Source organism: Sinohyriopsis cumingii, unplaced genomic scaffold, assembly GCF_028554795.1.
Source record: "Sinohyriopsis cumingii isolate HCF-2022 unplaced genomic scaffold, ASM2855479v2 utg002725l, whole genome shotgun sequence".
In the NCBI taxonomy this organism is placed as follows: Eukaryota; Metazoa; Mollusca; class Bivalvia; order Unionida; family Unionidae; genus Sinohyriopsis; species Sinohyriopsis cumingii.
Genome location: NW_028316283.1, coordinates 6,918 through 33,278, shown reverse-complemented (window position 1 = coordinate 33,278; position 26,361 = coordinate 6,918). Strand labels below are relative to the sequence as shown.

Sequence of the window (26,361 nt, the reverse complement as noted above, 5' to 3'; positions counted from 1 at the left end):
GTAGGGCATCATGGTTTTAAAGTAAAATTGACCTGAAAACTCTGCACTTTTTAGTTTTGGAAGGGGGTAAAATATTCATGATATAACACATCTACTGAAGTCCTCCTAACATCATTGTGCATTCACTGTCATGCACATATTTGATATAACACGTCTACTGAAGTCCTCCTAACATCATTGTGCATTCACTATCATGCACATATTTGATATAACACATCTACTGAAGTCCACCTAACATCATTGTGCATTCACTATCATGCACATATTTGATATAACACGTCTACTGAAGTCCTCCTAACATCATTGTGCATTCACTATCATGCACATATTTGATATAACACATCTACTAAGTCCTCCTAACATCATTATGCATTCACTATCATGCACATATTTGATATAACACATCTACTGAAGTCCTCCTAACATCATTATGCATTCACTGTCATGCACATATTTGATCCCCATGCTGAGAATGTTTCTTGAGAATTGACACAATGCATTTTATATATATAAAAAATAGGTAGGACTTGAAAATACAATAAGCTATTTTTATGCATCTGGTTGGTTTTTATTTGTTGGAATTATCATGAACCTGCAATCATTCATCCTACAATAGAGGATTTAGAGTTATTTAGTTCATGAAAGTTCATGATCACATTAAATATTTATTGCTGACAAATGAAGCAAACTCTGAAAATTACTGGCAAACACTGAGGATTTACTTGAGATCTTTGTACATCGTGTCCAAAATCATAAGATGTAGACAAAAATTATATTCACACAATGTCTGAAAATTACAAGGCATTTACATATTTTCTTCACCAAAGAAGTGATGTGTCTGAAAAAAAAAGTGTTCGAAAACATACCAAAAATAGGGTTTACTAGAGATTGAACAGTGAACTGGTATCACACATGCTTTGCAACTGCACAGTCCCAAGTTAATGCCACACAGCAGGAGCAATAGCTGTGGATGGTTTCCTCCAGGTTCTTCCGGTTTTAATTACATAAGATGACCAAAACAATGCTAACATCTGAGCAATCAAAACTACTGTATGTTGCATGCAGTGTTTCTCCCAAGATAGGTCCTGGGCTGATGAAACTTGGGGGAAAGCTTGTCCTCAAGCATGAGTTTGTCATCAGTGAATTACAAGTCAGCTATTAGAACTTGTTGCACACTTGACATAAAATGTTTTAATGTAAGATTACAAATGTAGATGATATAAAATGTACTTGCATACTTGTAAAAGATAACAGCTACAATATGATGCAGGGAGCAGTATTCTATAGATTTCACAGCCATATCTGAGCCTGTTGTTTCTCTATCTTCACCTTCACCTTGTGACCTCTGACATCTGACATATCCTTTCTCCTGACCATTCAAGTCCCAGGATCTTATTGTACCATCCTGAAAAGGTAGTGGTGGGTGGGGTAAAACTAATTTTAATGCTGTAATACTTACCTGTTGCTACTGCATAGCTAGTATTAATCTGGAATGAAAATACCTTGACCTAATGATAAAAATGTCATACTCCCATTAGGGTGAACCAGAAGCTTCCAAAACACTGGATCACCCTGCAAGAGATTTCCAAACATACTGGGCATGTGTGCTGGTGCTCTTTATTGTTCTGAGGGAGCAGCCTAACTTAGTGGGCCATCAGTTGGGGGTAGTAGGAGTCTGGCGATAACAACAGGTAAGTATTACACCATTACAATTAGTTTTACCACCTCAAAAAAATTACATCTGAATATCAGTAATACATACCCGTTGCTATTGCATAGCTGAATTTGGCAGTTTGGTGATAGGCTGATGATCATACAAATGGTGAATAAAAACAAACATGAGGAATACTCACCCTCAAAGAAGACCAGGAGACTACTGCAAGATGGAATCTGTATGTTCTTTTTGAGCAACGAATAAGCCCAGTGAGAAATTGTGTCCACTTTGGTGGGCTTACAAGCAAAGCTAAAAGAAGGCAAAAGTAATGAGAAAGCAATGACTAGAATCTCATGGGCTTTCATTTTCATGAAGACATGTCCCTATTAGAAAGGGACTGGTAAACAGATGAAACCAGCTGAGGCTGAAAATATCTACTGCCCAGGCCCTCTAGTCCAATCCATAAAATGGGAGCTTGTTGTTCAGTTTGCTATTGATTGGTGAAGCACCTCTTCTGTACAGACTATCTTTCCTTTCCTTGACATGCAATATGCCAAAATATTCTTTCTGCTGGAAATGCGTGAAACTAGGAGGAATATTCCTTATAAGTTGCCCAGTGAAAATGGCTCCAAACCTCCATATACCAAGAAGGTGCATGTGTGCCTCCTTGACTCCTGAGATACTCTACCACAAATGTGTTGTCAGACGAGCCTATCATGCCGTGACCTCTTATATTTGGTAGATGCACTCCTGAAGGCCTAAAAATACTGCTCTAATTTCCAAATTGTTTTTGTGGAGGGTAGATTCTTCCTGAGACAATGAACCCTGAAGACTCATTACCTCCATCTCTAGGTGAGCACTTCATCCTAAATCTGATGAGTCTGTGAACAACAGGTAAGAGTGGGTTTCAGAGGCATATATAGGAGACTCTGACCAGAAACTAGCCCCAATTTGTCCAATAATTCAGATAGTGGATATCCCAACCCAAAGAAAGTGGAGCATTCAATGGGTCCCTATGCAGTTTCCAAACAGCTAAAAGAAGAAACTGCAGAGGTTACAAGTGCAGTCTGCCAAGGGGAACCAGGTCCGCTGCAGAGTTCAACATCCCCAGCATGGAGAGAAAAAGATGAGCTGACAATGCCGTCTTTACTCTCGGAGTCTCCAACAGGGACAGGATCTCATCTACTCTGTTGAGAGGGTCACAGACTAATCCTCTGTGAAGAAATTCATCTTCATATAGACAAAATCTTGAGATGGACTGAGCACTGATTGGTAGAAGACCCAGCCTAGTCACTTTGGACCATCGAGACAGTTGTAGTCTGAGGAACTGCCATTGTGGATTGACAAATAATCAAAATATTGGAGGGATTGGATACCTAATGATCTTAAATGGGATGCAACTACTCCCATGATCCTAGTAAAAGCTTGGAATGCAGTGGCAAGGCCAAATGGCAGAGCTTGGGACTGAAAGACCTCCCCATCCAAACAAAATCTAAGGTGCTTCAAGTGTGGAGAAAAGATAGAGATGTGAAGGTACACATCTTATATTTGGATGAAGACAGCCCAATTGCCAGGTCTTTTGACATTCCTAACTGAGGCTGTGGTCTCCATTTCGAATGGTTCCTCCAGCAGAAATATGTTTAGGGAGGAAAGGTCAACAATTAGGTAAGACTTTCCTTCTTTCTTGGGAACCAGGATAATCTAGGATTAGATGGTCAGAGATTGGTCTTTTAACACCCTCTCTACTGTGCCCTTCTCAGGAAGGGAATGAACCTCTTCCTTTAAGTGCACCAGATTTAAATGATGGAAGCAAATGGGGGACCTTCTTAGAGGAGGGAGATTTTCAAACTGAAACTGGTAGCCATCTCTTATGACAGGAAGACTCAGCCATATCCCATTATGCCTGCCCATGCCAATGAAAAAAGTTTAATCTGGCAACAACAAAAAATGAAGGAAAAGGTATGCTCTGCAGAAGATGATGTGAGTTCCTAGAGCTGTCCACCGTTTTCCTTAGGAAAGGGTAGAGGGCCAGCTAACTTCTTCCCTGGGCCTTTATGCCATGCTCTTTTAGGGCCTGCCTGCTGAGGGAGAGCCCTGAATTGGAGTTGTTACTTTGATTAGGGTTGCTAGGCTTTGTTCAATGGGCCCTGATGGCAGTCAGGGTGACTTCATTTCCTGCATGGTTTTAAAGAACAGAGGTCAATGCAAGAGACTGGTATTGGTGGTCTCTCAATCCCTATCCTATCTTCATACCATATACCCCTACCCAGTGCCCAGTCGCTTGGCAAGGATTAGATATAGGAATCAGATCTGAATGAAGGTTCATGCTCAGATCTGAGCCCTAACCTTGTCCAAGGAATCAATCACATTGGTGAAAACAGGCTTTCTGTGTGTGTGTGTATGTGCATCCCAATCAGCTCTTGCCAAGCTATGTGTCAGTAGATGGTGGTACTTCCTCCCTCGGGGGGATGGGATGTGACTCACTCCCTTTTGGATGTGAGAGGGTGCTGCTCCTCCATAAGGGGAAGGTGGAAATCACTCTATCCTAGTGGTAAAGAAAGGTTGCTGTGTCTCCCTCTTGGAAGAATATGACTTACTCTCTGTCCTCAATGAATGAAGATGGTGCTGCTCCATCCTCTGAGGTTGGTGTGATTCACTCTCCACCCATTTATAACCTCTCATGGGAGTGGGCCCATAATCCTAGAGTCTCTGACGAAGATAAGGGTAATAATTTTCTGAGACCTAAGTGACTCAGAGAAAGAGAACCTAGTAAACTCTGATGAAGATATGGATACCTTTTTCCTCTTCGTTGACTCTCTGCAATATCCCATAACTCATCAGACCAAAGACAACAAAATGGACAGCTGTATGTCCTCTTAAATCGTGTGCATGATAAACAAGTGGGGGGGGGTGTTCTAAAGAAATTTCCTCTGGCCACACTTACCCACACCTTGTTTAGCCATTGTTCCTGAAATAAATATGCTGAGAAGAAGATTTATTATGCAAAAAACTTCTAAGTAGCACACACCAGATAAAGTGAGTCGATATATAATGTAAAATGCAAGGATAGGGACATTAATATAAAATACATCCCTTTTGCTGCTTAGAAATTCTTAGAATAAAAAACCAAATTCAAAACACTAATGCCTTGAGAAAGGCTAGCAAAGACAAAAGGACAATTTAATGTCAAGATGTACACCACATGTATGGAACAAACATTTAAAAATCTTGAAGACAGCTTAAATAAACAGTGATAAAAGTCAATAGTAATTCTCACTGCCCAATGAAACAGCATTTGATCTTCTTTATGGAAACATTGTTGAACACTACAACAATGTGACAGAAAAAAGTAATGAATAGTGCCTGCATGCATGCCAGATATGTGTGGGTTTCTTCTGTGGCAGGAGAGGGAGGACAGTATTCTGGAAGCTTCTGGTTCACCCTAAGGAAAAGACAACATTTTTGACATTTTTTATGGGTACTTTCCTCACGGGAAATTATACTAGCTAAATAACAGCAATAGGTATGGTATTACTGATATTAAAGAGAAATTATATCACTATCAACAATACCAATAATAATAATAATAATAATAATAATAATAATATCAACAACTAACAAAACCTGCAGTAGTGGTTGCAATAATAGAGAATATGGTAATAACACTGATTATCAAGACACTGGTTATATAGACTTCTTATGCATTCTGATTAATCGAATGTGCCCTTGACAAAAATTCTCGTCAGAAAAATTTCTTGGTTTTCAGGCAACCATTAGGCTGGACAAAATGTGTCTTCCAATGAGTCTAGATTATTAACATCCACTATAACAACACAAGAAGCAGTAGTGGTGGCAGTGATGTTGGTAATGGCAATAGAAGCAGTAGTGGTGGCAGTGATGTTGGTAATGGCAATAGAAGCAGTAGTGGTAGTGGTGATGTTGGTAATGGATGGAAAAGCAGTGGTAGTAATAGTACTAATATCATTAAATAAAACAGACTGGAAGAAATAACAATATGTTAGGACAGATTCTCCAAAGACTCTTGACTACAGAACATCTGATTTGTTTGGCCAAAATCCATTTCAAACAAAGAAGAGGAAGAAGGAAAAGAACAAACTGAAGAAAAAGGAAGAAAAAAAAACCTCCTGATTTGCAAATTACCAAGTCAACATGTTGGTTACACAACAGCCACTCATGCATGTATTTGGTATCTTCCTGATAATCTATGAGACTCCGATTCTAATATTTGGCTAACAAAATGAAACATGATTCACTTGATGAAACTAATCCTCAACTGTCCAAAGAGAACTGAAACAAATCCAAGATAAGACCATTTTTTTTTACTGATGTCTGTTGAAAATATCTCTAATATTTATTACTAATAAGATTTTCAAATTAACTGATGTGGCAGCCATGCTGGATGTCAGATCAGAACCATTTTCATTTAAGACAAACAAGAAACCATTCAAATAATTTGGTTCAAACCCCATTCCAAAATGACCATCATTTCAATTAGTGACAAGATGTTTTTTCTCAATATGTTCATTATGATGATGTTAGCGGGGCACTGTTTTCATTTAGGACCATCTACACATCATAAAGTCTTTTGATGAAAACCCTTTGTACATTTGACCATAAATTCTGTAGGATTAGTGATAACAAGATTTTCACGTTAGCTGCCATGGTAGCCATACTTGATGTCAGATCACCATCATTCCCATTCTGGATAAATTAGATACCACAAGATGACTTCTGATGAAAACCTTGTTTCTAAGTGACTTTCTATCTAATAAAATTAGTGACAAGTCTTGTCGGAGATTATATTGGCACCATTTTCATTCAAGATGAGCTGGATATCATAATCAGTCTTCTGGTGAAAACCCAGTGTCCACTTTGCATTCCAATTGGTCCATTAGCATATTTAGAACAAAGAGTGACTGTAGAATTTTCAAGATGGCCTGCCACCATTTTAATTAGGCCCAATTAGACTTCACATGTTTTTTAGTGAAAACTCCATGTTGATATTACTACCCTTTCAGAAGGAGTAGGGAAAACCAAGATTTTAAAGAAGGTCATTGTGGCAGCCATTATGTTGTCTGAGCAGATCTATTTTCAGTTGGGACCAATTAGATATATAATAATCTTCTGGTGAAACCCCATGTTGACATGACTTTCCATTCAAAAGAAGTAATGATATAAAAAAAAATCTAAATGGCTGATATGGTAGCCACCTTGTATGTCTATGTAGTGCCGTTTTCATTTACGATCAACAAGACCTTGGAATGAATGTGTGTATAATGTTTCATTACAATTCTCCAAGTAGTTTTGGAGGAAAAAGATGCAATAACAAACTCGTGCTAATAGACAGATGGACATGTGACAATGGACAACATCCATCCCACAAGATCTTCTGGTCATTGAAAGAGTAAAAGGTCACCAAGATCAAACCATCCAACTTAAGATCCTGCAATACACTGTTAACTAACAGAATGTATTTAAAGCCACTTCTACTAACATAATAAGTGACTTTTATTCATTTGTTCAGTCACTAATTTATAGAGCATGACCTTGTTATAACACTGTCCACTGGAGCCTTGTAATGAAACCACCTTATAATGAAGTACACCATAAATATAACTTTACTACTACATAATAAAATGAATTCCATAGTAAAATGAACTGTGTTATATGAAGGGCTCTATTGTGAATGATTCTGAATTACTTTGAACAAATAGAATTTTAGTAACTTATTATTCTGAAGTGAAAGTAGGTGTACATGTAAAGGCAGTGTAGTTATTGTGACCTCTTTATAGTTCAGTGAATCTATGTGCTGGGTCACTATGTAGTCATTCATTATAACAAGATTTTGTTTAGACAGCAATTATGGATTCCATTTTATTATGTGGTAGTGCACTTCATTAAAGGGCAATTTTGCTATAAGGTGATATAATCCACAACTCCCAATGATAGTTTGTTTTGTTTTTGTTGGTTCTAACAACACTTTTAACACATCACTGGTTATATCATAGAAAATGGAAACTGGAGCTAAATGTCATTCTGAAGGTGGGGTACCAGATGGCTGAATTGTTTATGGTGCTCACCTTTTAACAGATCATAGACCACTCACATCACACCTCAGTCCACACCTGTTTGTTGCTCAACCAACATGGTTACACGAGAAAGCTTGCCAGTGGCTTCCCATGGGTTTGTTCTGGGTGTTTTCTGGATCCTTCTTTCACCAAATATACAAACCGCCATACACAGCCTATAATGTGCTGAACAAAAGTATTAAACTCCAGAAAATCAGCCTGCCTTTCCCAAGGACATATTGTCACAGCCAACCCGACTGGCCTGGGCAGGTACTGAACCCACAACCCTTTGGATTACAAGTCTAAAGCACTACCACCTGAGCTAGTTATATTGAGGGAATGCTGCACCAATGACGCAAGCTGATTAAAAAATTCCGTTTTATTCTCTGTAGCTACTATCTTCATCAAACTATTTTTCTTTGACAAAAGCTTGTATAATTTTATGGGGAAATGGGATTGTATGTGTGTGTGCCCTTACCTAATAAATCTGCAAATTACCATATATACTAATTTATAAGTCAAGCAAAACTGCAAACAATAAAGATACTGATCTACCGCAGCATAATGCACCTGCAGATAAGGGTCTATGTTTTTTGTTCTAATGATTACTACTAACAAACTACACAGACCCAGATCTAATATCACTGTATGCAACTGCAGATCTGGGTCTGTGTAGTTTGTAGTTGGACTTATAAGCGAGTAATGACAGTATTTTACAAGTGGATGGGCTTATCATCAAACACGAGTTTAACATGTGAAAATAGAAGTTTTTGTCTTCACTTACCCCTGATCCAGACAGCAGGCAATCAGACTTATTAAGATACATAATCTGACTGACAAAACTGAAACAGAAAGGAATTACTCCATAAGTTAAGATTCATTAACATTCTTCTGTGTAACAAGATAACCATATTAAGTACACACTATCAACTTCCACTCTCTGTGAATTAAGAAACTGCTACTATGAACACTGTAATGACAAAATTCCAGTCAGCTGCCAAATGACTTTGGTCAATATTTTCATGCTCAATTATCATTGTTCTGCTTTGAATGTAAAGTCTAACTGTTCATAGAAGATATATCAGAAACAGGTCTCACTTTCTCTTTATAACACTCTTCATGAAAGCCATATAAGTAACCCGTGTTATAAGCAAAAACAACCTTATACTGAGGTATGCTCCAACAAGAATTTGTCATATTTTGAATATAAAACTGCAAAATTACGGTGTTTAATGATAAGAAACCAATAAAAAAGGTGTTTAAATTATAAGAAACCAAATTAAAGCTGGTTCCAGACCTGCCAACCCTGACGAGTTCTTCTCAGTAAGGCAGTTGATTTTTTTTCATAAGATTGACCAGTTTTCAGTAAGGTCTAACACAATATCAATAACTGCCATTGTAAAGCTGAAAAACATAATTAAAAGTTTGACGCATCGACGAGAAACATTATGTTCAACTTATAAGTTTGTAAAGTACACATAGACTTTATTTACCACTAGTACAGTTGCATAAACTCTAGTTCCAAACCCTATGCAGCTCAATGGCTTGTTGCTATCTCTCAACTTGAAATAATTCTTGTAAATTCTTTTCTATTTCACATGACAACTGCAATCATATCTCCCACCACGAGACATACTAAAATTCACATGTGATGTCCAATAAACGTAATTCTGTCCTTTCCAGCTTTTATTCACAAGAATCTGAATACTCCTTTTCATTCTTCTGTGTTGATTATTAACACTTTTCTAAAAGCTTATTTTCCCTTTAGTCTTAAACATGCATCGCTTTCTGGATGGCATTTTAAAACATTCCATAATCAACAGTTTGATCATGCAGACACTTTGCATGAATAAACAGGTGCAGTTTAAAGCATCTGGGGTACTGCTGTAAAGTTAGTCTGGTTCCCTGGCTTATTTCACTAATTCTAAGATAAAACCCAGATCCAAATAAAACATGGATGAACCAATTAACCGGATTTTTCAGCAATGATCATTTTTCTGTAGTTTTTGCTAGTATGCAGTAAGTCCGTATTTTAAGGGTAACTTTCGTAAGACTTATGGCAAAATCGTAAGAGTTGGCAGGTCTGTAGTTCTAGTGAGCCAATGAGGAAATAATCAAAATTAATTGAAATAATTTTAGCAGCAATAATTAAACAACATTTAAACAATTAAACGAGGTTGATGACTTTCATACACATTATACTAACAACTTACACATTATAATAACGACTTCCACCCACATTATAATAACAGAGTGGTATAGAAATGAGGGACCACTGTACAAGCTCAGTGGCAAAGGTGATGGAATAAGTTTGATAGCTTCCACTGACTTTTGTCCCCAAAATGGCTGAATACATTTAACAAATCCTGTTTATACATACAAACAGCCCTGACTTTTACAACTGTAACATTTGTCTGAATTATCTACCCAAATATTTTCCACCTAAATGTTTTGCTTGCAGATGAGAAATTTCTACATATTTTCAGGAAAAGACATACTGAATACCAGTCAAAATTTATATATGCACTGATACAATTAAACCCTCTATTTGTACATGTACTATCATGAAAACACATGTACTTCGCTAGCTTTATGAGCATAAAAACAGTCTCCATTTCCAAGCCACCAGATCTGAGTAAAGTTGATATTCTGGTTAGTAATACTGCCTTAATTATAGTTCTAAATGTCAACTAAGAAGTCTTGTTAAACCTGTACATGGGACAAAACTACAAATTTTCTGACTACATGCAACACCAGATAAATAATATTGGTAGAAAGATCTGAAAGTACATGACTTTAATTTAAAACTCAGAATGGTTAACTGCTACAAACACATCTTTTCATGAACTTTATTTTCTGTAAACTGACTTTTATTCATGGGGTCACATTTTTTATGGTATTTTTTCTCTGAACCACCAATTTATAAGACAACCAAAAAAATTACTACATTTGAAGTAAATCGATGTATATTTAAATACAGGACAAAAAGACCCATTAGCTAGACAACAAAAATGAATACCCATAAGAATAAATGAATTTGCAGTATTTAATGTCAATGAACTCATCCATGCATGCTGTGCATCCAGCTAGCATATCTGCACCACTGACCTTTTTATGTTCTTTATTTCAGAAGTTGTATTCATGAATAAAGGCAATAGAGAACCAAGTCCAGAAATACAGTACATTTATGTCATCTCATGATAGAATAGAGTAACAGATGTGTGCCATACAACTTGTACTAGGTAATCCCATCAGCATGTAGGAGGCATGAGGCAATCTCTGTAGATAAGGCAACCAAAGAAATCCTGGAGATCATTCAGGAAGATGACCACTGACCACTGCATGTGTCAATAGGATAGGTTACAAATTCACCTTCATGCTAAAAATAGAATTTGATGTAATTTACCCACAAGACCTGGCATTCACTCACATACAGCTTTTGGACAAACAGAACAAAACTGGAGTGTACACAATGTGATGCTTATGCCAAACTATAACTTATACTCTGTGAACTATGACTTGTACTCTGTGAACTATGACTTGTACTCTGAACTATGGCTTGTACTGTGTGAACTTGACTCATACTCTCTGAACTAAGACTTGTACTCTCTGAACAATAACTTGTACTCTCTGAACTTTGTTGCTCTGCTCATAACATTGAAAGATAAAATATAAACCAGATTTATATTAATAAACCAGATTTAGTAGATAAAACAAATAAAGACTTGTTTTATACCCTAAGTCTTCTAATCTGGGGAGATTAGTAATTTGTCATTTCAGAAGATAATTGTTTAATTGTTCAATCTAATAAAAAAAAGGTAAAAAAACAGAAACCCCATTCAATAACAACTTTCATTCATTTGTATATTTTACATGTTTCCTGGTTTCAGTAAAATTATAATTCATGTTTTGCAAAATTGTATCTCCTTTTATTATCCTCTTATTTATTTCTCAGTTATGTGGAAATTCATATCTGTTTCAATTTTCTAATTTGCCTATCTTTTCTTTCATTCATTTATTGCTGATTCTCCATACTGAAATTCAGCTGCCATGGTTTGTCCAGAGAGTTTAAGACACTGCCAATGTGGTTTTTTTTGTAGTCATGTGTTCATGATGTGTTTTGTCTCATCTACCGCATTTGTAAACTTCCCTATTTCTGGATTGAATCCAGACCTACAGTAATAATAAGTAAGTGACTTAATTATTATGGTAACTCTACTTTATTGATGTAACAAGGATGAAAACCACCTATATGTTCCCTGCTTATTTCAACAGTCTACAATAAAAATTAATCAAAAACTTCCTCCCACCATCCAAACCAAGGGATTGTATCACATCAGTCCTGTCATACTTGTAAGCCTGAAATAATTGCTGTAGGTACACTAAACTTCATGACCCAAAGCTTCAATATGTAATGGTCTTCAAATACATAAAAGGCTCTGGATGGATTGATGGATGGAAGCATGAATATATGTAGTAAGGGTTGCACAGGACTGAATCAAATCATTTAGCTGCCCCAATCGGCCAAAAGATAAACTATGGTCTGTGCATGCATGTAAGGCTCAATGAACATGAAGGATGAGATACAATGTGTAACTACCGGTACCTAATACCTAAAATGCACACATTTCATTAGGTTTGGATTTTGTGGGTTTAATGCCATGTTACAGTACATGATAGGCTATACATGGCAGCCGGTATAATTGGAAGACCCTGGGAAGAACCACCAACCCACGGAAAACTACAGGCAAGCTTTCTCACATATCCATGTTGGCCAAGACGAGACTTGAACCCACACAGGCAAAACTGGGATGTCAGTGATCTATAAAGGTGAGTGCCTTAGACCAATTGGACACCTAGCTCATATGGACAACTATCTGACCCCTATGGACAAACAAAAAGAAAATAATGTTCCATGAGCTAAATTATCATTCAATCTGATAGAATGTCAATCTGTTATACAAATTAAAAAGGGCATTTACAATGTGATTTTCATACAGATCAAAATCAAAGTCAATATATATTCTGTATTTCAGTAACTAGGCTACCATCGTATAATCATGCTTGCCATATTACCAGGCAGTGTTATAGAATTTATAGGACTCAAAAAGTGTGTTTTGAGGTCCCAAGAAGGGGAGTCAATGGGTACAACCCAAAAAGGTGAAGTTTTTCAAGTGCAAATAGATTATCTTTCCATATAAACCTATACAAAATTACCATACTGGAAATACAAATCTAAAGGAAAAGAAGACACATTCTCTTTGAAGTAAATACATTTACAATTCAATAATAGTTGGTAGACTTTGTATTGTCCAATATCATCACCATATGCATTTTTCGTTCACATCTCTACGAGTTACCTAACTTCAAGTGAATTGAGTTGCTTTACTTAATGTACTCTACCTAATGCTCTCTCCAATAGCAGTGTTCAAAGGTCCTGACATGGAACCACCCTTGCTATTCTCAGGTAATTAAGTAATCTGTGAAATGGTTGTTGCTTATCTCTGACCACCATACCTTTCACTTGCCTTGATGATAATCAGCTGTATAAACTGCCCATGGATAGTTTTACATGGGTTCTAAGTAGGATCATGTACTGTTCATGGATAGTTTTACATGGGTTCTAAGTAGGATCATGTACTGTTTATATAGACTACATCCTTTGGACATGTAAAGTGGCGGTCAAAATGTCTATCACTCAATTTATTTTCACTAAGATTAATGAAAATCATGTTTTGTTTATTTAAACACTACCAAGTCTGGAGGTCTGGGAGTAAAAAGTTGTGTTCTGTCTGACACATTGTGTTATTGCCGGTAGGTATAACACATATAAGAAAGGTCAATACATTGGAGTGCAAAAAACTTCCTATAGTATAACTGTCAGATTCTTTTCAAGCTAATAAATGGTATTTAAACTGGACTAAAGGTGACACCACGCCACATAATTTTTCTACAGCTGAATGGGAATACCAGCTTTAATCATATTTTTTCTCTAATATGTTGGTCAATTTTACAAATAAGAAATATTATTCATCATGGACCAAACTTTATAAAAATTAATTTTAATCAGTGGCATATTCATATCCACCTATCTCTAAATTAAGTTTATGGCTAGAAGACCTAATTATTGCCAAGTCCAAAGGAATGTAAAGAATTTATCATATGCATAAATATTTCTCAGCCTTCAGGAATGATGTGTTCTTTTATAACACCTAGACTTTGTTGACTGATTTATCTTTTTATGCCAATTTTGATACATACAATCATTTTACTGCCTGAGTTAATGACAACAATAAAATATATGAAAGGTTTTTAATCATGCATATTTCTGGTTAATAAAAATTCAAATAATCTTCAACAAATCGTTTACCATAGCTGTATCAATATTATTATAGCCATGTGCCTTATGATTTTTCTGATTTTTTTTTAAAACTCCAAAATAATTATTAATGAGACTTCCATAAATAACAATATATATTTGATTTAGTTGTCAAATTCACCAGTCATTCTTGAATGTACAACGAAACTGACAGAGGCACAAAAAAGGGTAATTACAGGGATAGCTGTAAGAATAAAATCAATGACTAAATAAAAAAAAAAATGAAACCAAGAATATTGAGTCTAATAGGAGAATAATAAAATACATGAATTTACATATTAATAAATAAAAACAAGATAACAAAATACCATTGCATTTCACAAAATGACACTCTAATTTTACTGAAGCTAGAAAGAGAAACAAGATACAAATTATAACAATGAATGGCCGTTACTTTTGAATGGGGTTTTATTTACTGTTTGTATTAGACTGTGCAATAATGCAATTATCTCTTTAAGCCAATGAATCATTAATCTACCTTAATAAGTGGATTTAAAAAGTGAAAAACAAGCTTTTATTTCTTTGAACTATAAAATCTGGCTTGTATTTTACACTTGTTTTTTCTTAGTACACACTGGTATTGGTAGAGCAAAATAGTCCAGAAAGTATAAGACAGTGTAATGTAAGCATCACATCCACTCCAATGTTGTTCTGCTTGTCTGTCAGCAATATGGCAGTACATGCAGTTGTGGTAGGTAAATGACATCAATACTATTTATAGCATAATGGTGAATTCATAACTTGCCCTATTATAGCAGTGTTGTACAATCATATGACCTTGACTTCAAAGTAAAAAATCTGCACAATCATGATTTATCCAAAGTATAAATTAAAATCCATCAAAGGGTTTCAGAATAATAAGTAAAATTTAAAACAAAATAACCCAAACTTTAATACAAATGTTCAATGACCCTGACCTTCTGTCCAAGGTCAAAGAAGCAAGTATGCATGCCATAGAATGAATTGTCTTACCTTTGAAGAAAATCCATCATGGGGTTTAGGAAATATAAGCAAATGAAAGAATTTGAATCAAATCCTTAATGCAAATTTTCTATGAGAGCATCTTGTAGAATAAATTGTCTTGGATTCAAAATGATTAATACCAAGTATGACGAGAATCTATCAAGGGTTTTTGTAAAAGGGGTGAGGCAAGAATTTGATTCACAATGGATAGTGCCAGGTATAATTAGAATTTATCAAGGAGTTTAGGATATATATGCCAATGAAAAACTTTAACAATAAGCTCAACAAACTGTTGACACCATCAATGTCACTATGCAACTGAATTCTATGTCTTACTTCCTAATAACATGGACTTGACAAAAAACAATGAACAGACTAAGTTAAATAGGCTACAGAGACCCAGTTTTGGTGTATGTCACATGATTGCTACTTTGATCACAAAAAGGTTATAAGGTATTGGAATAATAGACTTGATGAGAATTTTGAAAAACAATACTGTACATATAGGTCATAGTGATCCTGGTTTGGAACATGTACAGACCATTGGCTCAAGCAATACATACATACAAGTTTTTGGAAAATAGATCAAAAGATATTGGAATTGGAGCCTAATTACCATTTTTAAACAATATTTGAATAAACCTGGATGGCGAGCCACTGTAACCCAGTTTTGGTTTATCATAGTTTCATCCCAAGAAGCAACCATGCTGCAAGTATTGATAAATATACTGAAACAAAAGTAACAGTTTGGAAAGGGAAGATGGACAAACAGCAAATGCATGGATGAACAATTATTGATCCCAATATAACTGTAAATGGTTTTTTGAAAAACTGGGAAAGGATTTTTTTAAAAAAAATGTTTAGAAGCAAAAGAGATGGGTGTGGGGCAAACGGATTTAAAATAAGAGATGATATATTATACATACATACATACATACATACATACATACATACACACACACACACACACACACACACACACACACACACACACACATATATATATATATATATATATATATATATATATATATATATATATATATATATATATATATATATATGAAACTAGATTCTTGAAGAAAAGGGAAAGGGGTTTAAAAATACCCCCCAAAATTAAGAACTATCAGAAAGATATGGAGTGGGGGAATTGGTCTAAAAATAAGAGAATATACATAATCAATCATAAACACTGGAGAGGGATTAGGAAATTCTAAACAAGACAGCTGGTAGGAATGAGATATCGATAAGCCAAAATAATGTGCGCATCCTTACTCAGTATGCCCAAGACAAAAAGCATGGATGTTATAGGCATTTGGGTAATGGCTAATTCTCGCTTTCTCATCCCTGTCACAGGTTATGATGAATTTGTCATCTGGGGTCAGTGCCTGTGATAGATGAAGAAAAAAAGAAGCAAAAACACTTTTTCACTTTTAAAGAAAAACAACTACAAACAATTTAAATATAGGGATAAACTAAGTAATTTAGTAAAAGAATAACAATCATTAAATGCACAATAATTGGAAAGCTGAAGGAGTGTATTAGTTATCTTGACCGACTTTTTGAAAATTCTGGATTATTTTGGATATTTTAATGATGAGGTGAACAAATTTAAAAACCATTTAACTAAATGAAGCAACTGATATTGAATTCAACTTGATTAGTTTTTGTTTCTTTTGTTTGCTAAACAAGAAAAACAAAAGATACATCCAAAATCTGTGGTTGTATGGTACTTATGAATATGCTTACCATATGTACTTGCTTATATGTCCAACTGCAAAATGCACAGAACCAGATCTGCCATCGCATAATACACTGACAGACCTGCATCTGTGTAGTTTTGTTAGGAGTAATCAGCAGAACAACAAAAGACCCTGATTTGCAGGTGCATTATGCAATGGCAGACCAGGATCATTGTTGTTTGCAGTTTCACTCAACTTATAAGCAAGTGTATACTGAAGGTAATTGAGACTCCAGCTGTATATAATCAGAACAGTTCCATTTGGTTTGACAAACAGTTATAACTTTGTAGCATCAACCACTCTAAACCACTGGAATTCTGTGCAAATAAACAGTTTTTATTACAAATACCATTGTTTGAGGCAATAATATGATGTAAATGCTCGACACCGAATTTCTGAATAAGACCAAAAGCAGGCATTTCTGTCCTTCACAAGGCAAAATTAGGTGAAAAATTTATTTTCTTTGGGAGAGTATAGAACAGTTGATTAACTGAGTTCAAAATAATGTGTTAATTAACTGAGTACAAATCATACTAGTTAACTGGGTTAAAATCATACTGATTAAAATGAGTTCAAATCATACTGATTAACAGAGTTCACTTCTCGTGGGTCGGTGGTTCTTTCCGGGGTTTTCCTGGGTTCTTCCTCCACCATTAATACTGGCCGCCATGTATAGCCTATCGTGTGCTGAAAAATGGCGTTAAACCCTACAACAACAACAACAACAACAGAGTTCAAATCATACTGATTAACTGAGTTGAAATGTTTGCCATGCGAAAGGAAGAGTCTGGAGCTGTATACAATAGCGAAAGCTAGGTCCTACCAGATCTAGCAGAATGGAAAGATGTCCAAGAACCATCCGGGGCTCCTGAAGGGGATCTGTCACAGAGTATCTGTACACATCGCCTGCTTTGTCTGCAGCCAAGACTTCCATCTCTTGCTGTGCAAATATTACTGCTGTGCATCGTTTTGGAGCTGTCCTGAAAAACATACCCAAAAATCAATTCTTGATAAGAATACATGAGCATGGTAGTGATATCTTTTAATGAATCAAAAAAGTAAAATGTTTAGAATAAAAGATGGGGAATATACGATGTGCACACCTCTTCCACCAATCTGCCAATGAACATGAAGATATTTTATGGATCAAAAGCATCAATAATCAAATGATAAAATAGATCTTTTTAAGTTATAAGTAGTTTAAAAGTGACATGAAAAATCTTTTATATGAAAATGTAATTTTTCACTGTTTACAAATAATTTATAATTGTCACCCAATTCTTGAGTATAACTATTGGCAATTTCCAGTGCCTAATTTGCAATGTCTAATAAAAAAGAATATAAAACTTTGCATGAAAAATTAGACAAATATATATAATATTTGTAAAGATAAACAGTATACCAAAAATTAGAAAGTATGAAATATACTTTATTATCTGTAATTTTTCATACATTTTAGGTATTAAGAGAACTATAGTTAGCATTGTTTCCAGCTGTTTTTTTTGTACACCTGAAAATATAATCAATATGCAGCCAAACAAGCCCAAGATCAATCACCTGGCTGATATCTACCTGATAAAAAAATGCAACAAAGTGGAATGATGAGTCATTTATTTTGGGTGCACTCTGGAAAAAGGAATAGAATACAGTACACCAAGGTATTAAAAGTACACCGAGGTATTAATAGTACACTGAGGAATTAATAGTACACCAAGGTATTGACAGTACACCGAGGTATTAATACCACATGAAATTCAATGCTGATACAGAAATATGAAAACATTTATACACCTCGCCCAAGAATGCTGCACATGTATTTTAATATAAGTTGTGAGATGTATAGTTTTCATTTTGCACCACTTCAAAATATATAAAAATTTATACATCAGACCTTAGTTGGTCTTAGAACTTATTTCACTGGTATCAGTGCTGAAAACCACATTCTCTCTCTCTCTCTCTCTCTCTCACACACACACAACACATAAATCCACCAATACAATGGTGGATTCTTAATACAAAATTTAATTGACAGAAAAACTATTTTACAATCATTGGTTACAAATTATCCAGTAGCTGGACAATATGATAGCATGCTCAGTCATACACACCCATGGGATGGCCTCACCTGTAGCTACCAAAGTAACATGGAGATATACTACATTAAAAAAAAAAATCTTGCTCATTCAATCTTTCTGTTATTGCATCATAAAAACTGTTTGCTCAATTAAATCTAAATTTGTGGACACTAAAAGTGCATATTTTAATGCATCATTTTATGAAATAATAACAAAATGTTCTTTTTTCCCCCAAATCAGCCATCCATTTTAGCATAAAACCATAAATTTTCTGTCAAATGTGGATAAATTATATTAAGTATTTTTTTAAAGAACTCATTGAATGAATCTTCATTCTTTAGTAACAAAGGCCATATTTGATGGCAAATCCATATCATTTGCACAAATGTACAAGCCCTAAATTTCCAGGATCTTTTTTTATATCAAATTTGATCATGTTCTGCAAAATAGATTTTGCAAAGTCATTTCAAATTATTTTCTACTAGTCACCATACTTGATGGTGTATCTGCATTGATTATACAATTTTATAGGCCTTCATGCTATGTTGCTTACAACCAAATCTGGTTAAAGAAAATTATGAGAATAGGTCATTTAAAGGTTGTTCTATTTATAAAAGGGGCTTTACTTGACACCAGATCATCATTATTGGTACAAATTGAAAGGCCTTTATGCCAGGATGGTTCCTGTCAAAATTGGACAAATTCTATAGCAGTTTTTTAGAAATGTTTTTAAAGGCTTTTCTCTTTTTATTAATGGCAACCATATTTGATAGCAGACTTATATCATCTGTATATGCCCTTCATGGCAGGATGCTCTCTGCTATTTTGGTTCAAATTTGTCAATGAATTTTCAGATAAAGCTATAAAAAAAAACAAATGCTAGTGGACAATGCAAAATGAATTGCAAAAATAAAATACACAGGTCATTCCATAAGATCACTTGGCCTTATAATTGGCATGTGAACTAATGAAAGTTAGCAAAAAATTACAGACTTTACAGCACTGTATATGGTCTGAAGACTTATTCAAAAACTTCCTGATGAAACAAAAGCTTACATCATCTTTGCAACCTAAGGATCATCACTCCAATTTGTCGCACATCAAAATGAAGTCGATCAATGATGCCTGAGTAGTCAAAGAAGAGTTTGTCTTAGAAATTCTGAATCTTAAATATATAGCTAGGTCTCCAAAATACGAACCTCAGCTGATCTATAACAACTGTAAACCAAATATTATTTATCAGTGACTCCAGTGGACCACTGATCAGACTAAGCTATCTGACAGCAATTACCCATGTACTGCTTGTTTTGTCTCAGACTCCAATGACAGAAGTAGGACATTGCACATTTATGCCTATATAACATGTAACGTCATGAGGTACTAGTAATCTGTACCATAATGTACTTGCTTGTAAGTCAAGTGCAACTACAAACAATATACATGCTGATCTTCACCAATCTGGAAATTCTCAAACTGTTCAGATAACTGTTCATGCAAGATTGAAGAATTTGGGCATCTGAATATATTTAAGTTATCAAAAATGTATTTAAAAAATTCATGTAACTGTTACAGAATTTTTTTAAAAATTGAACACTTAAATATTGGGTGCTATTGATTTTGAATCATTTGATTGATTGTGATATCTACTTGGCTAATGATAAAAGTCATCCCTGACATGTTCTTTGTCAATGATACAAGTCATCCCTTGAGTATGTAACAATTAAGATTTTTTCCCTCAAGGAAAACTTTGTATTTTTATCATGGCAACTTTTCCAATAAAATGAATAATGCCAACCTTACTACACTGTATGCAACCAGACATGCAACCACAAATACTTGACCATTTACTTTTGAAAGTAGTTCTAAGTCAAATGTATTCCTCAGAACACAAATGCTTAACCACTGACTTCTGACATCAATTCTTAGTCGAATGTTGTCGTTGTTGTAGGGTTTAATGCCATTTTTCAGCACACAATAGGCTATACATGGCGGCCAGTATTAATGGTGGAGGAAGAACCCGGGAAAACCCCAGAAAGACCCACCGACCCACGAGAAGCTACTGGCAAGCTTTCTCACATACCCACATTAGCTGAATCCGAGACTCGAACCCACGCAGAGGTGAGATGGCAGTGATCAATAACGGAGAGCACTTTAGACCACTCGGCCACTTAGGGACCCCTTAGTCGAATGAATTCCTTAGACCACAAATATGTACCCATTTACTTTTGACTCTAATTCTTAGTTCAATGTATTCCTTAAACAGAAATACTTAACCATTTACCTCTATCTATAATTTTTAGTGAAATATGCATGTGAAACTTGCACAAATGGTAAGGTTCACTGTAGTGTGAAACAAGTGTTATTCATGCACAAAGCTGCATGCCTCTGTTACTAATAATACCCAAGAGATTGATGTTCGTGCAAAACTTAAGTACCTAAATCATGACATGTAGGTGATAGTGACCTACTTTTGGAAAGAAAGAGTTGTACTCAATAAGACACAGCTACGTACAAAGTTACTGACACAAATGCAAAATTATTGTCATTTAATTGTAAAATGTAGGTCACTGTGATGAAATTTTGGTAGAATGTTATTCTACTCATCAAATGTATCCACACGAAAAGTTGCATGCCTCTGCAGCCAATAACCTTAGAGATTTTGACCTAAATGCAAAACTTTGTCAAAGTCACTGAATGAAAAATAGATCAGAGAAACCTATGTTTAGCATGCTGATGTACTGACCAATATACATCTACATACCAAGCTGTTATGACTGACCAATATAATGTCAGAGAAACTAGCATAAATTCAAAACTTAAGCAATGTCTGTGAAGCACAAAATAAAGGCCAGTGACCTAATTTTGGTTCGGCTGAAGTTGTACTCATCAAGACACATCTACAAACCAAGCTGTATGACTGACCAATATAATGTCAGAGAAACTGGCATAAATTCAAAACTTAAGCAATGTCTGTGAAGCACAAAATAAAGGCCAGTGACCTAATTTTGGTTGGGTTGAAGTTGTACTCATCAAGACACATCTACATACCAAGCTGTATGACTGACCAATATAATGTCAGAGAAACTGGCATATTCAAAACTTAAGCAATGTCTGTGAAGCACAAAATAAAGGTCAGTGACCTAATTTTGGTTGGGTTGAAGTTGTACTCATCAAGACACATCAACATACTAAGCTGTATGTCTCTATGACAAGCTTTAATACATGAGAAACTGACCTCAATGCAAAACTGAAGCAAATCACTGGAACATGAAAAATAGGTTACAGCGACCAACTTTGGCAAAGATGTTGTACAGAGCAATATACAAAGCTATATGCATCTGTGGCCAAAATAACAGAGATATTACTTAAATGCACAATTTGACCTAAATCCCTAAAAGCATGAAATACAGGTCACAGTAATCTACTACAGGTAGCTGATGTATTCATCAAAACACATCTACACACTATTGAGCATGCATCTGGGGTAAACAATGCTTCAGAAACTTAACTCAAAATGCAAAACTTAATCAATGTCAGAGAAACATGAAAATTATGTTACAGTAATCTATTTATGGTTGACATCTGTATTCACCAAAGCATATCTACATTAAAAGTTGCATGGTTCACGGTTCTTGGACTTACAAAGAAACTGAGATAAACACAAAACTTAATCAACGTGTGATGGACAACACAAAGATGGACAACAACAAATAGATCAGGTGAGGGCCTCAGAGGTGAATAGATACATTTATATAAGGTATTGAAAAACATATAGACTCGTAACTCCTGTTTGTTTAACGAATCTCCTGTCCCATGATGAGTCTAACTACCAAGGTTATACTTATATCCCAGAATTGATGTACTAAAAATAAATGGCAAATGGAATTATATGTCTCCATATCCTGCAATGATCTTTCATGCATTTTAAAACAAAATCAATTTCCAATATAATATGAAATGTTCTTCAACCTTGATACTGTGATGATTTTATAGTTATTTTATGGTGATGTAAATTTACCCAGAAAACCTTACTCACACATGCAGATGACATTTTGATGACAAAATTTTCATCTGATACCTCCCACTTTAGAATGCAGAATCAAAGATAACAATTTCATCAAGCAGCAAAAAAAAACAAAAAAATGATTTACGGCTGCTCAGCGGAGTGTAAATTTGTGCAATTATAAAGATATAAAGGCATAATGACTCCAGTGTATTTAAACAATCCTGTGTGCCGTTATGTACTAAACTAAACACCATTACATGATAGTCATCAGGGCATTTCTAAAGTCACTATGGCAACCTAATTTTCATAACTTCTCAGTTTTCTGGACAATTTAATTTTCTCATGCTGCCTCCCACAATTTGATTGAGTTTAATTGACAGTTATTAACCTCAAGTTGGTTATAGTCGGCCCAAGATTACGATTGACAATGCAAAATACAGCAGTATTACTCAGTTTGCAGGAAGGAGAAGTATTTTTTTGGCAAGTCAATTACTCCTATTCCAATGTATTTGTAAGTGCTTTATTTAGTACCTTTTTTGTATTCCACTCAATATTTTTTTTATAAAACAGTTCAGGCTCCTATTTATTTTTCTAATCACTTCAGTTTCTTTTTGCTGAAAGAAGATAAAAATACTATATAATAAAAGACAGCAGAAAGCTCAGTTGTCTTCTGATATGTAAAACAATAAATGTCATTAATCTTAAATTATTTTCAACCCTTATCAAAATGAATAATCCTTCCCCTCCTCTACCACAATGGAGAGCCAAAGTTATTTGTCTTTTAAACCTTTATTGCAGCTTCATATAAAAAAAATTCTGCTTTTACTACCTCACTATAATGCCCTTCATTATAACACCACTCCTCTTATATGAATAGTATGTATGATCACACATCCTATATCATTATCTGGTACAGTAGTAAAATTACATCATGTAATTCATTATAAGGCAGTCTCATTATAAGGTGGAATATGCATGACTTCCATGGACAGTATTATAGTGAGGGAGTACTGTAATGCCCATGTATAACTTGAAATATAACTGTGCAATGCTGGCAAAACCAAGATAGATGAAATTTTTCTTTTCTCGAAAATTGAATAAGTTAAGACAATTTCATCAGTAAGTAATTTTACGAAGATTTAGAATGTTTGTTATGTCAAGACATTGTGATGTCATACAAGATGAGGACAGTCAATCTGATAAGACATTATGACATCAATACAAGGCGAGGACAGTCAATCTGACACAAGACATTGTGATGTCATACAAGGTGAGGACAGTCAATCTGACAAGACATTATGATGTAATATATGGTGAAGAAATAGTCAAAATCACCACACTGTAATTGAATGGCATTTAAAAAAAGTTTGTTGGCAGTTTATTTTGCTTTGTTTATACATTTGGTTTTTACAGTTTGTACTTGGAAGTACAGTGCAAAAGAACAGTGAGGAAATAAAGAATATTTTATTTTTATTTTATTTTGTTTCTCATTTGAATATAAAGATAGAAATTACTGGTGTCAAATCCTATTCATAAGTTTTCACATGAATGATTGACAGCCCTAACATTAACTGTTGAAAAAGACAACTAAGAGTGATGCACTCATACGCCAGATAAAAATGTATGGAATGGAAAGAAAAATTACACAAATATTTCATTTTATCTTTTACAAAATAATAAAATACTTACACAATTTGTGTTCAAGCATTTATCATGAAATTATTCCCAGAACTAGGCTTGCCAGGTTGTGTACTGAGTTGAGAAAAGACATCATTGACCGTTAGAACTAATCAGTTTCTACCACAATCATGTTATCAATTTCACCTAGTGTAAACACATCCAGACTGGAGAGAAAAGTTTTCCTACTTATCACCCTGGATAAAGTTGCTTTTAATTACTTCCATAGCATTCGTTATCATACTATAGGCAAGGCCATGCCAACTGAATGCATCATGTAAGGTCAAGAAATATGGCAGTAATTTGTCTGCGACCAGCAAATTTGGAAAAAAATGTCCATTTCTCATCAGTTTTTGGGCAACCTTTGGTAGTTAATGTATCAATTAGCTGTCAATTCTGATTTATGTAGAGTGATAGTGGTAGATATATGTAGATAAAGATAGTTTTCAAAGCTAAAGATCATGCATATAGAAATAGGCAGAATGTTTTGATAACTGCCTATGGCTTGTTATTAAAAGTCTGACTGCTTACTCTAATTATCAAGGCAGATGATGAGACTTGGTCTGAAACTGATTTGTCTGGCATATGTGGTAGGAGTTTGTTTGCACTGATATTCCCAGACACAATAATCACATCACGATTGGATGCAATGAAACTTTCTTAAAATGAACTTTATTCCCTAAGTGCAAGGTAAACTTCTTAAAAAAAAGAACTTGAAACAAAATAGGAGGTATACATTAGTATCTTTTACTCGCATTATGACAAAAGCTAGTAGATGCACTTTTTCTAAACAGTCGTCTCCTTTTAGTGAGTCTACCCCTTCCACAATTTTTCAATACTTTTTTTTCTTCATTTTAACAGCACTTCTAACACTTTTGGCTTCTGCCTATATCAAGCTGGGAAAATGACAGCTAAGTGCCTTCTGCCTATATCAAGCTGGGAAAATGACAGCTAAGTGCCTTTCTGAAAGTCACATAGAGACAACCAACCTGAGCTAGTGTAAGGCCAAATCTGGTATCTAACGTGTGACCCTTGGATTAATATTCCAATGCTCTACCATCTAAACTACCATGGCTCTTCTGTAATAAAAGAATAAGGTGCCTTCCAGTGATGGGGAGAAATTGGTAAAAGTATACCTTTCTTGTGAGGCTACCTCAGGGCACCCTCTCACGGCAGTGATTACTGTATCTGAAAAGTTACTAAAGGGGTGAGTGTGATAAAGGATGGGAATGATAAAGGCTATTTTTATTTAACAAAACATTAAAACTAGTATAAATGAAAATGCTCATGCAAAGAAATAAAGGAAAACTCTAATTCTGGAACTTGGGCTAAATATTGTGCCTTGTTCCATGACTTTATATACATGTACTGGTGTACAGGGAAAAATAACCTGAAAATATCATCAATTAAATACCATATTTTTCAGTACTTGAACATACATATCAGAAAATGAAGAAATAATAATCTAAACAAACATCATCAGAAACCTGTATTAAGTAAATATATGATAAATGATCTATGTCCTTTTTTTAAAAAAAGCCTCTGCTTTGCATAAAAATAATAGGATTTTAAAGGGATTATGGATAAGTATAGTCCGGGAAAATATACAGGAGTTTTACAGTGATTAATATAAAATACACGTATATGGATGCCAAGGATGTCTGCGACCAAGCCAGCAATGTGTGGTTTATAAATTTACAAGTCAATGACCAACCCATGATGGGGCCCCGAGTGGCCGAGTGATCTAAAGCATTCTCCATTACGGATCACTGCCAT

The 26,361-nt window shown here is 35.0% G+C and overlaps 1 protein-coding gene across 1 annotated transcript in view; it reads right to left on the bottom strand.

The window, feature by feature from the left end:
• Nucleotides 1–23,541, bottom strand: part of LOC149770070 (tRNA (guanine-N(7)-)-methyltransferase non-catalytic subunit wdr4-like) — a gene marked incomplete at its 5' end in the record, with an annotated part of 41,958 nt that extends 18,417 nt beyond the window's left edge. The window contains 5 exons of the mRNA XM_089949429.1: nucleotides 1,239–1,405; nucleotides 8,528–8,585; nucleotides 16,361–16,473; nucleotides 17,651–17,807; nucleotides 23,440–23,541. Coding sequence (XP_089805555.1) covers nucleotides 1,239–1,405; nucleotides 8,528–8,585; nucleotides 16,361–16,473; nucleotides 17,651–17,807; nucleotides 23,440–23,541 — 597 coding nt within the window. The remainder of the gene's footprint in view (nucleotides 1–1,238; nucleotides 1,406–8,527; nucleotides 8,586–16,360; nucleotides 16,474–17,650; nucleotides 17,808–23,439) is intronic.
• Nucleotides 23,542–26,361: the final 2,820 nt, after the last annotated feature.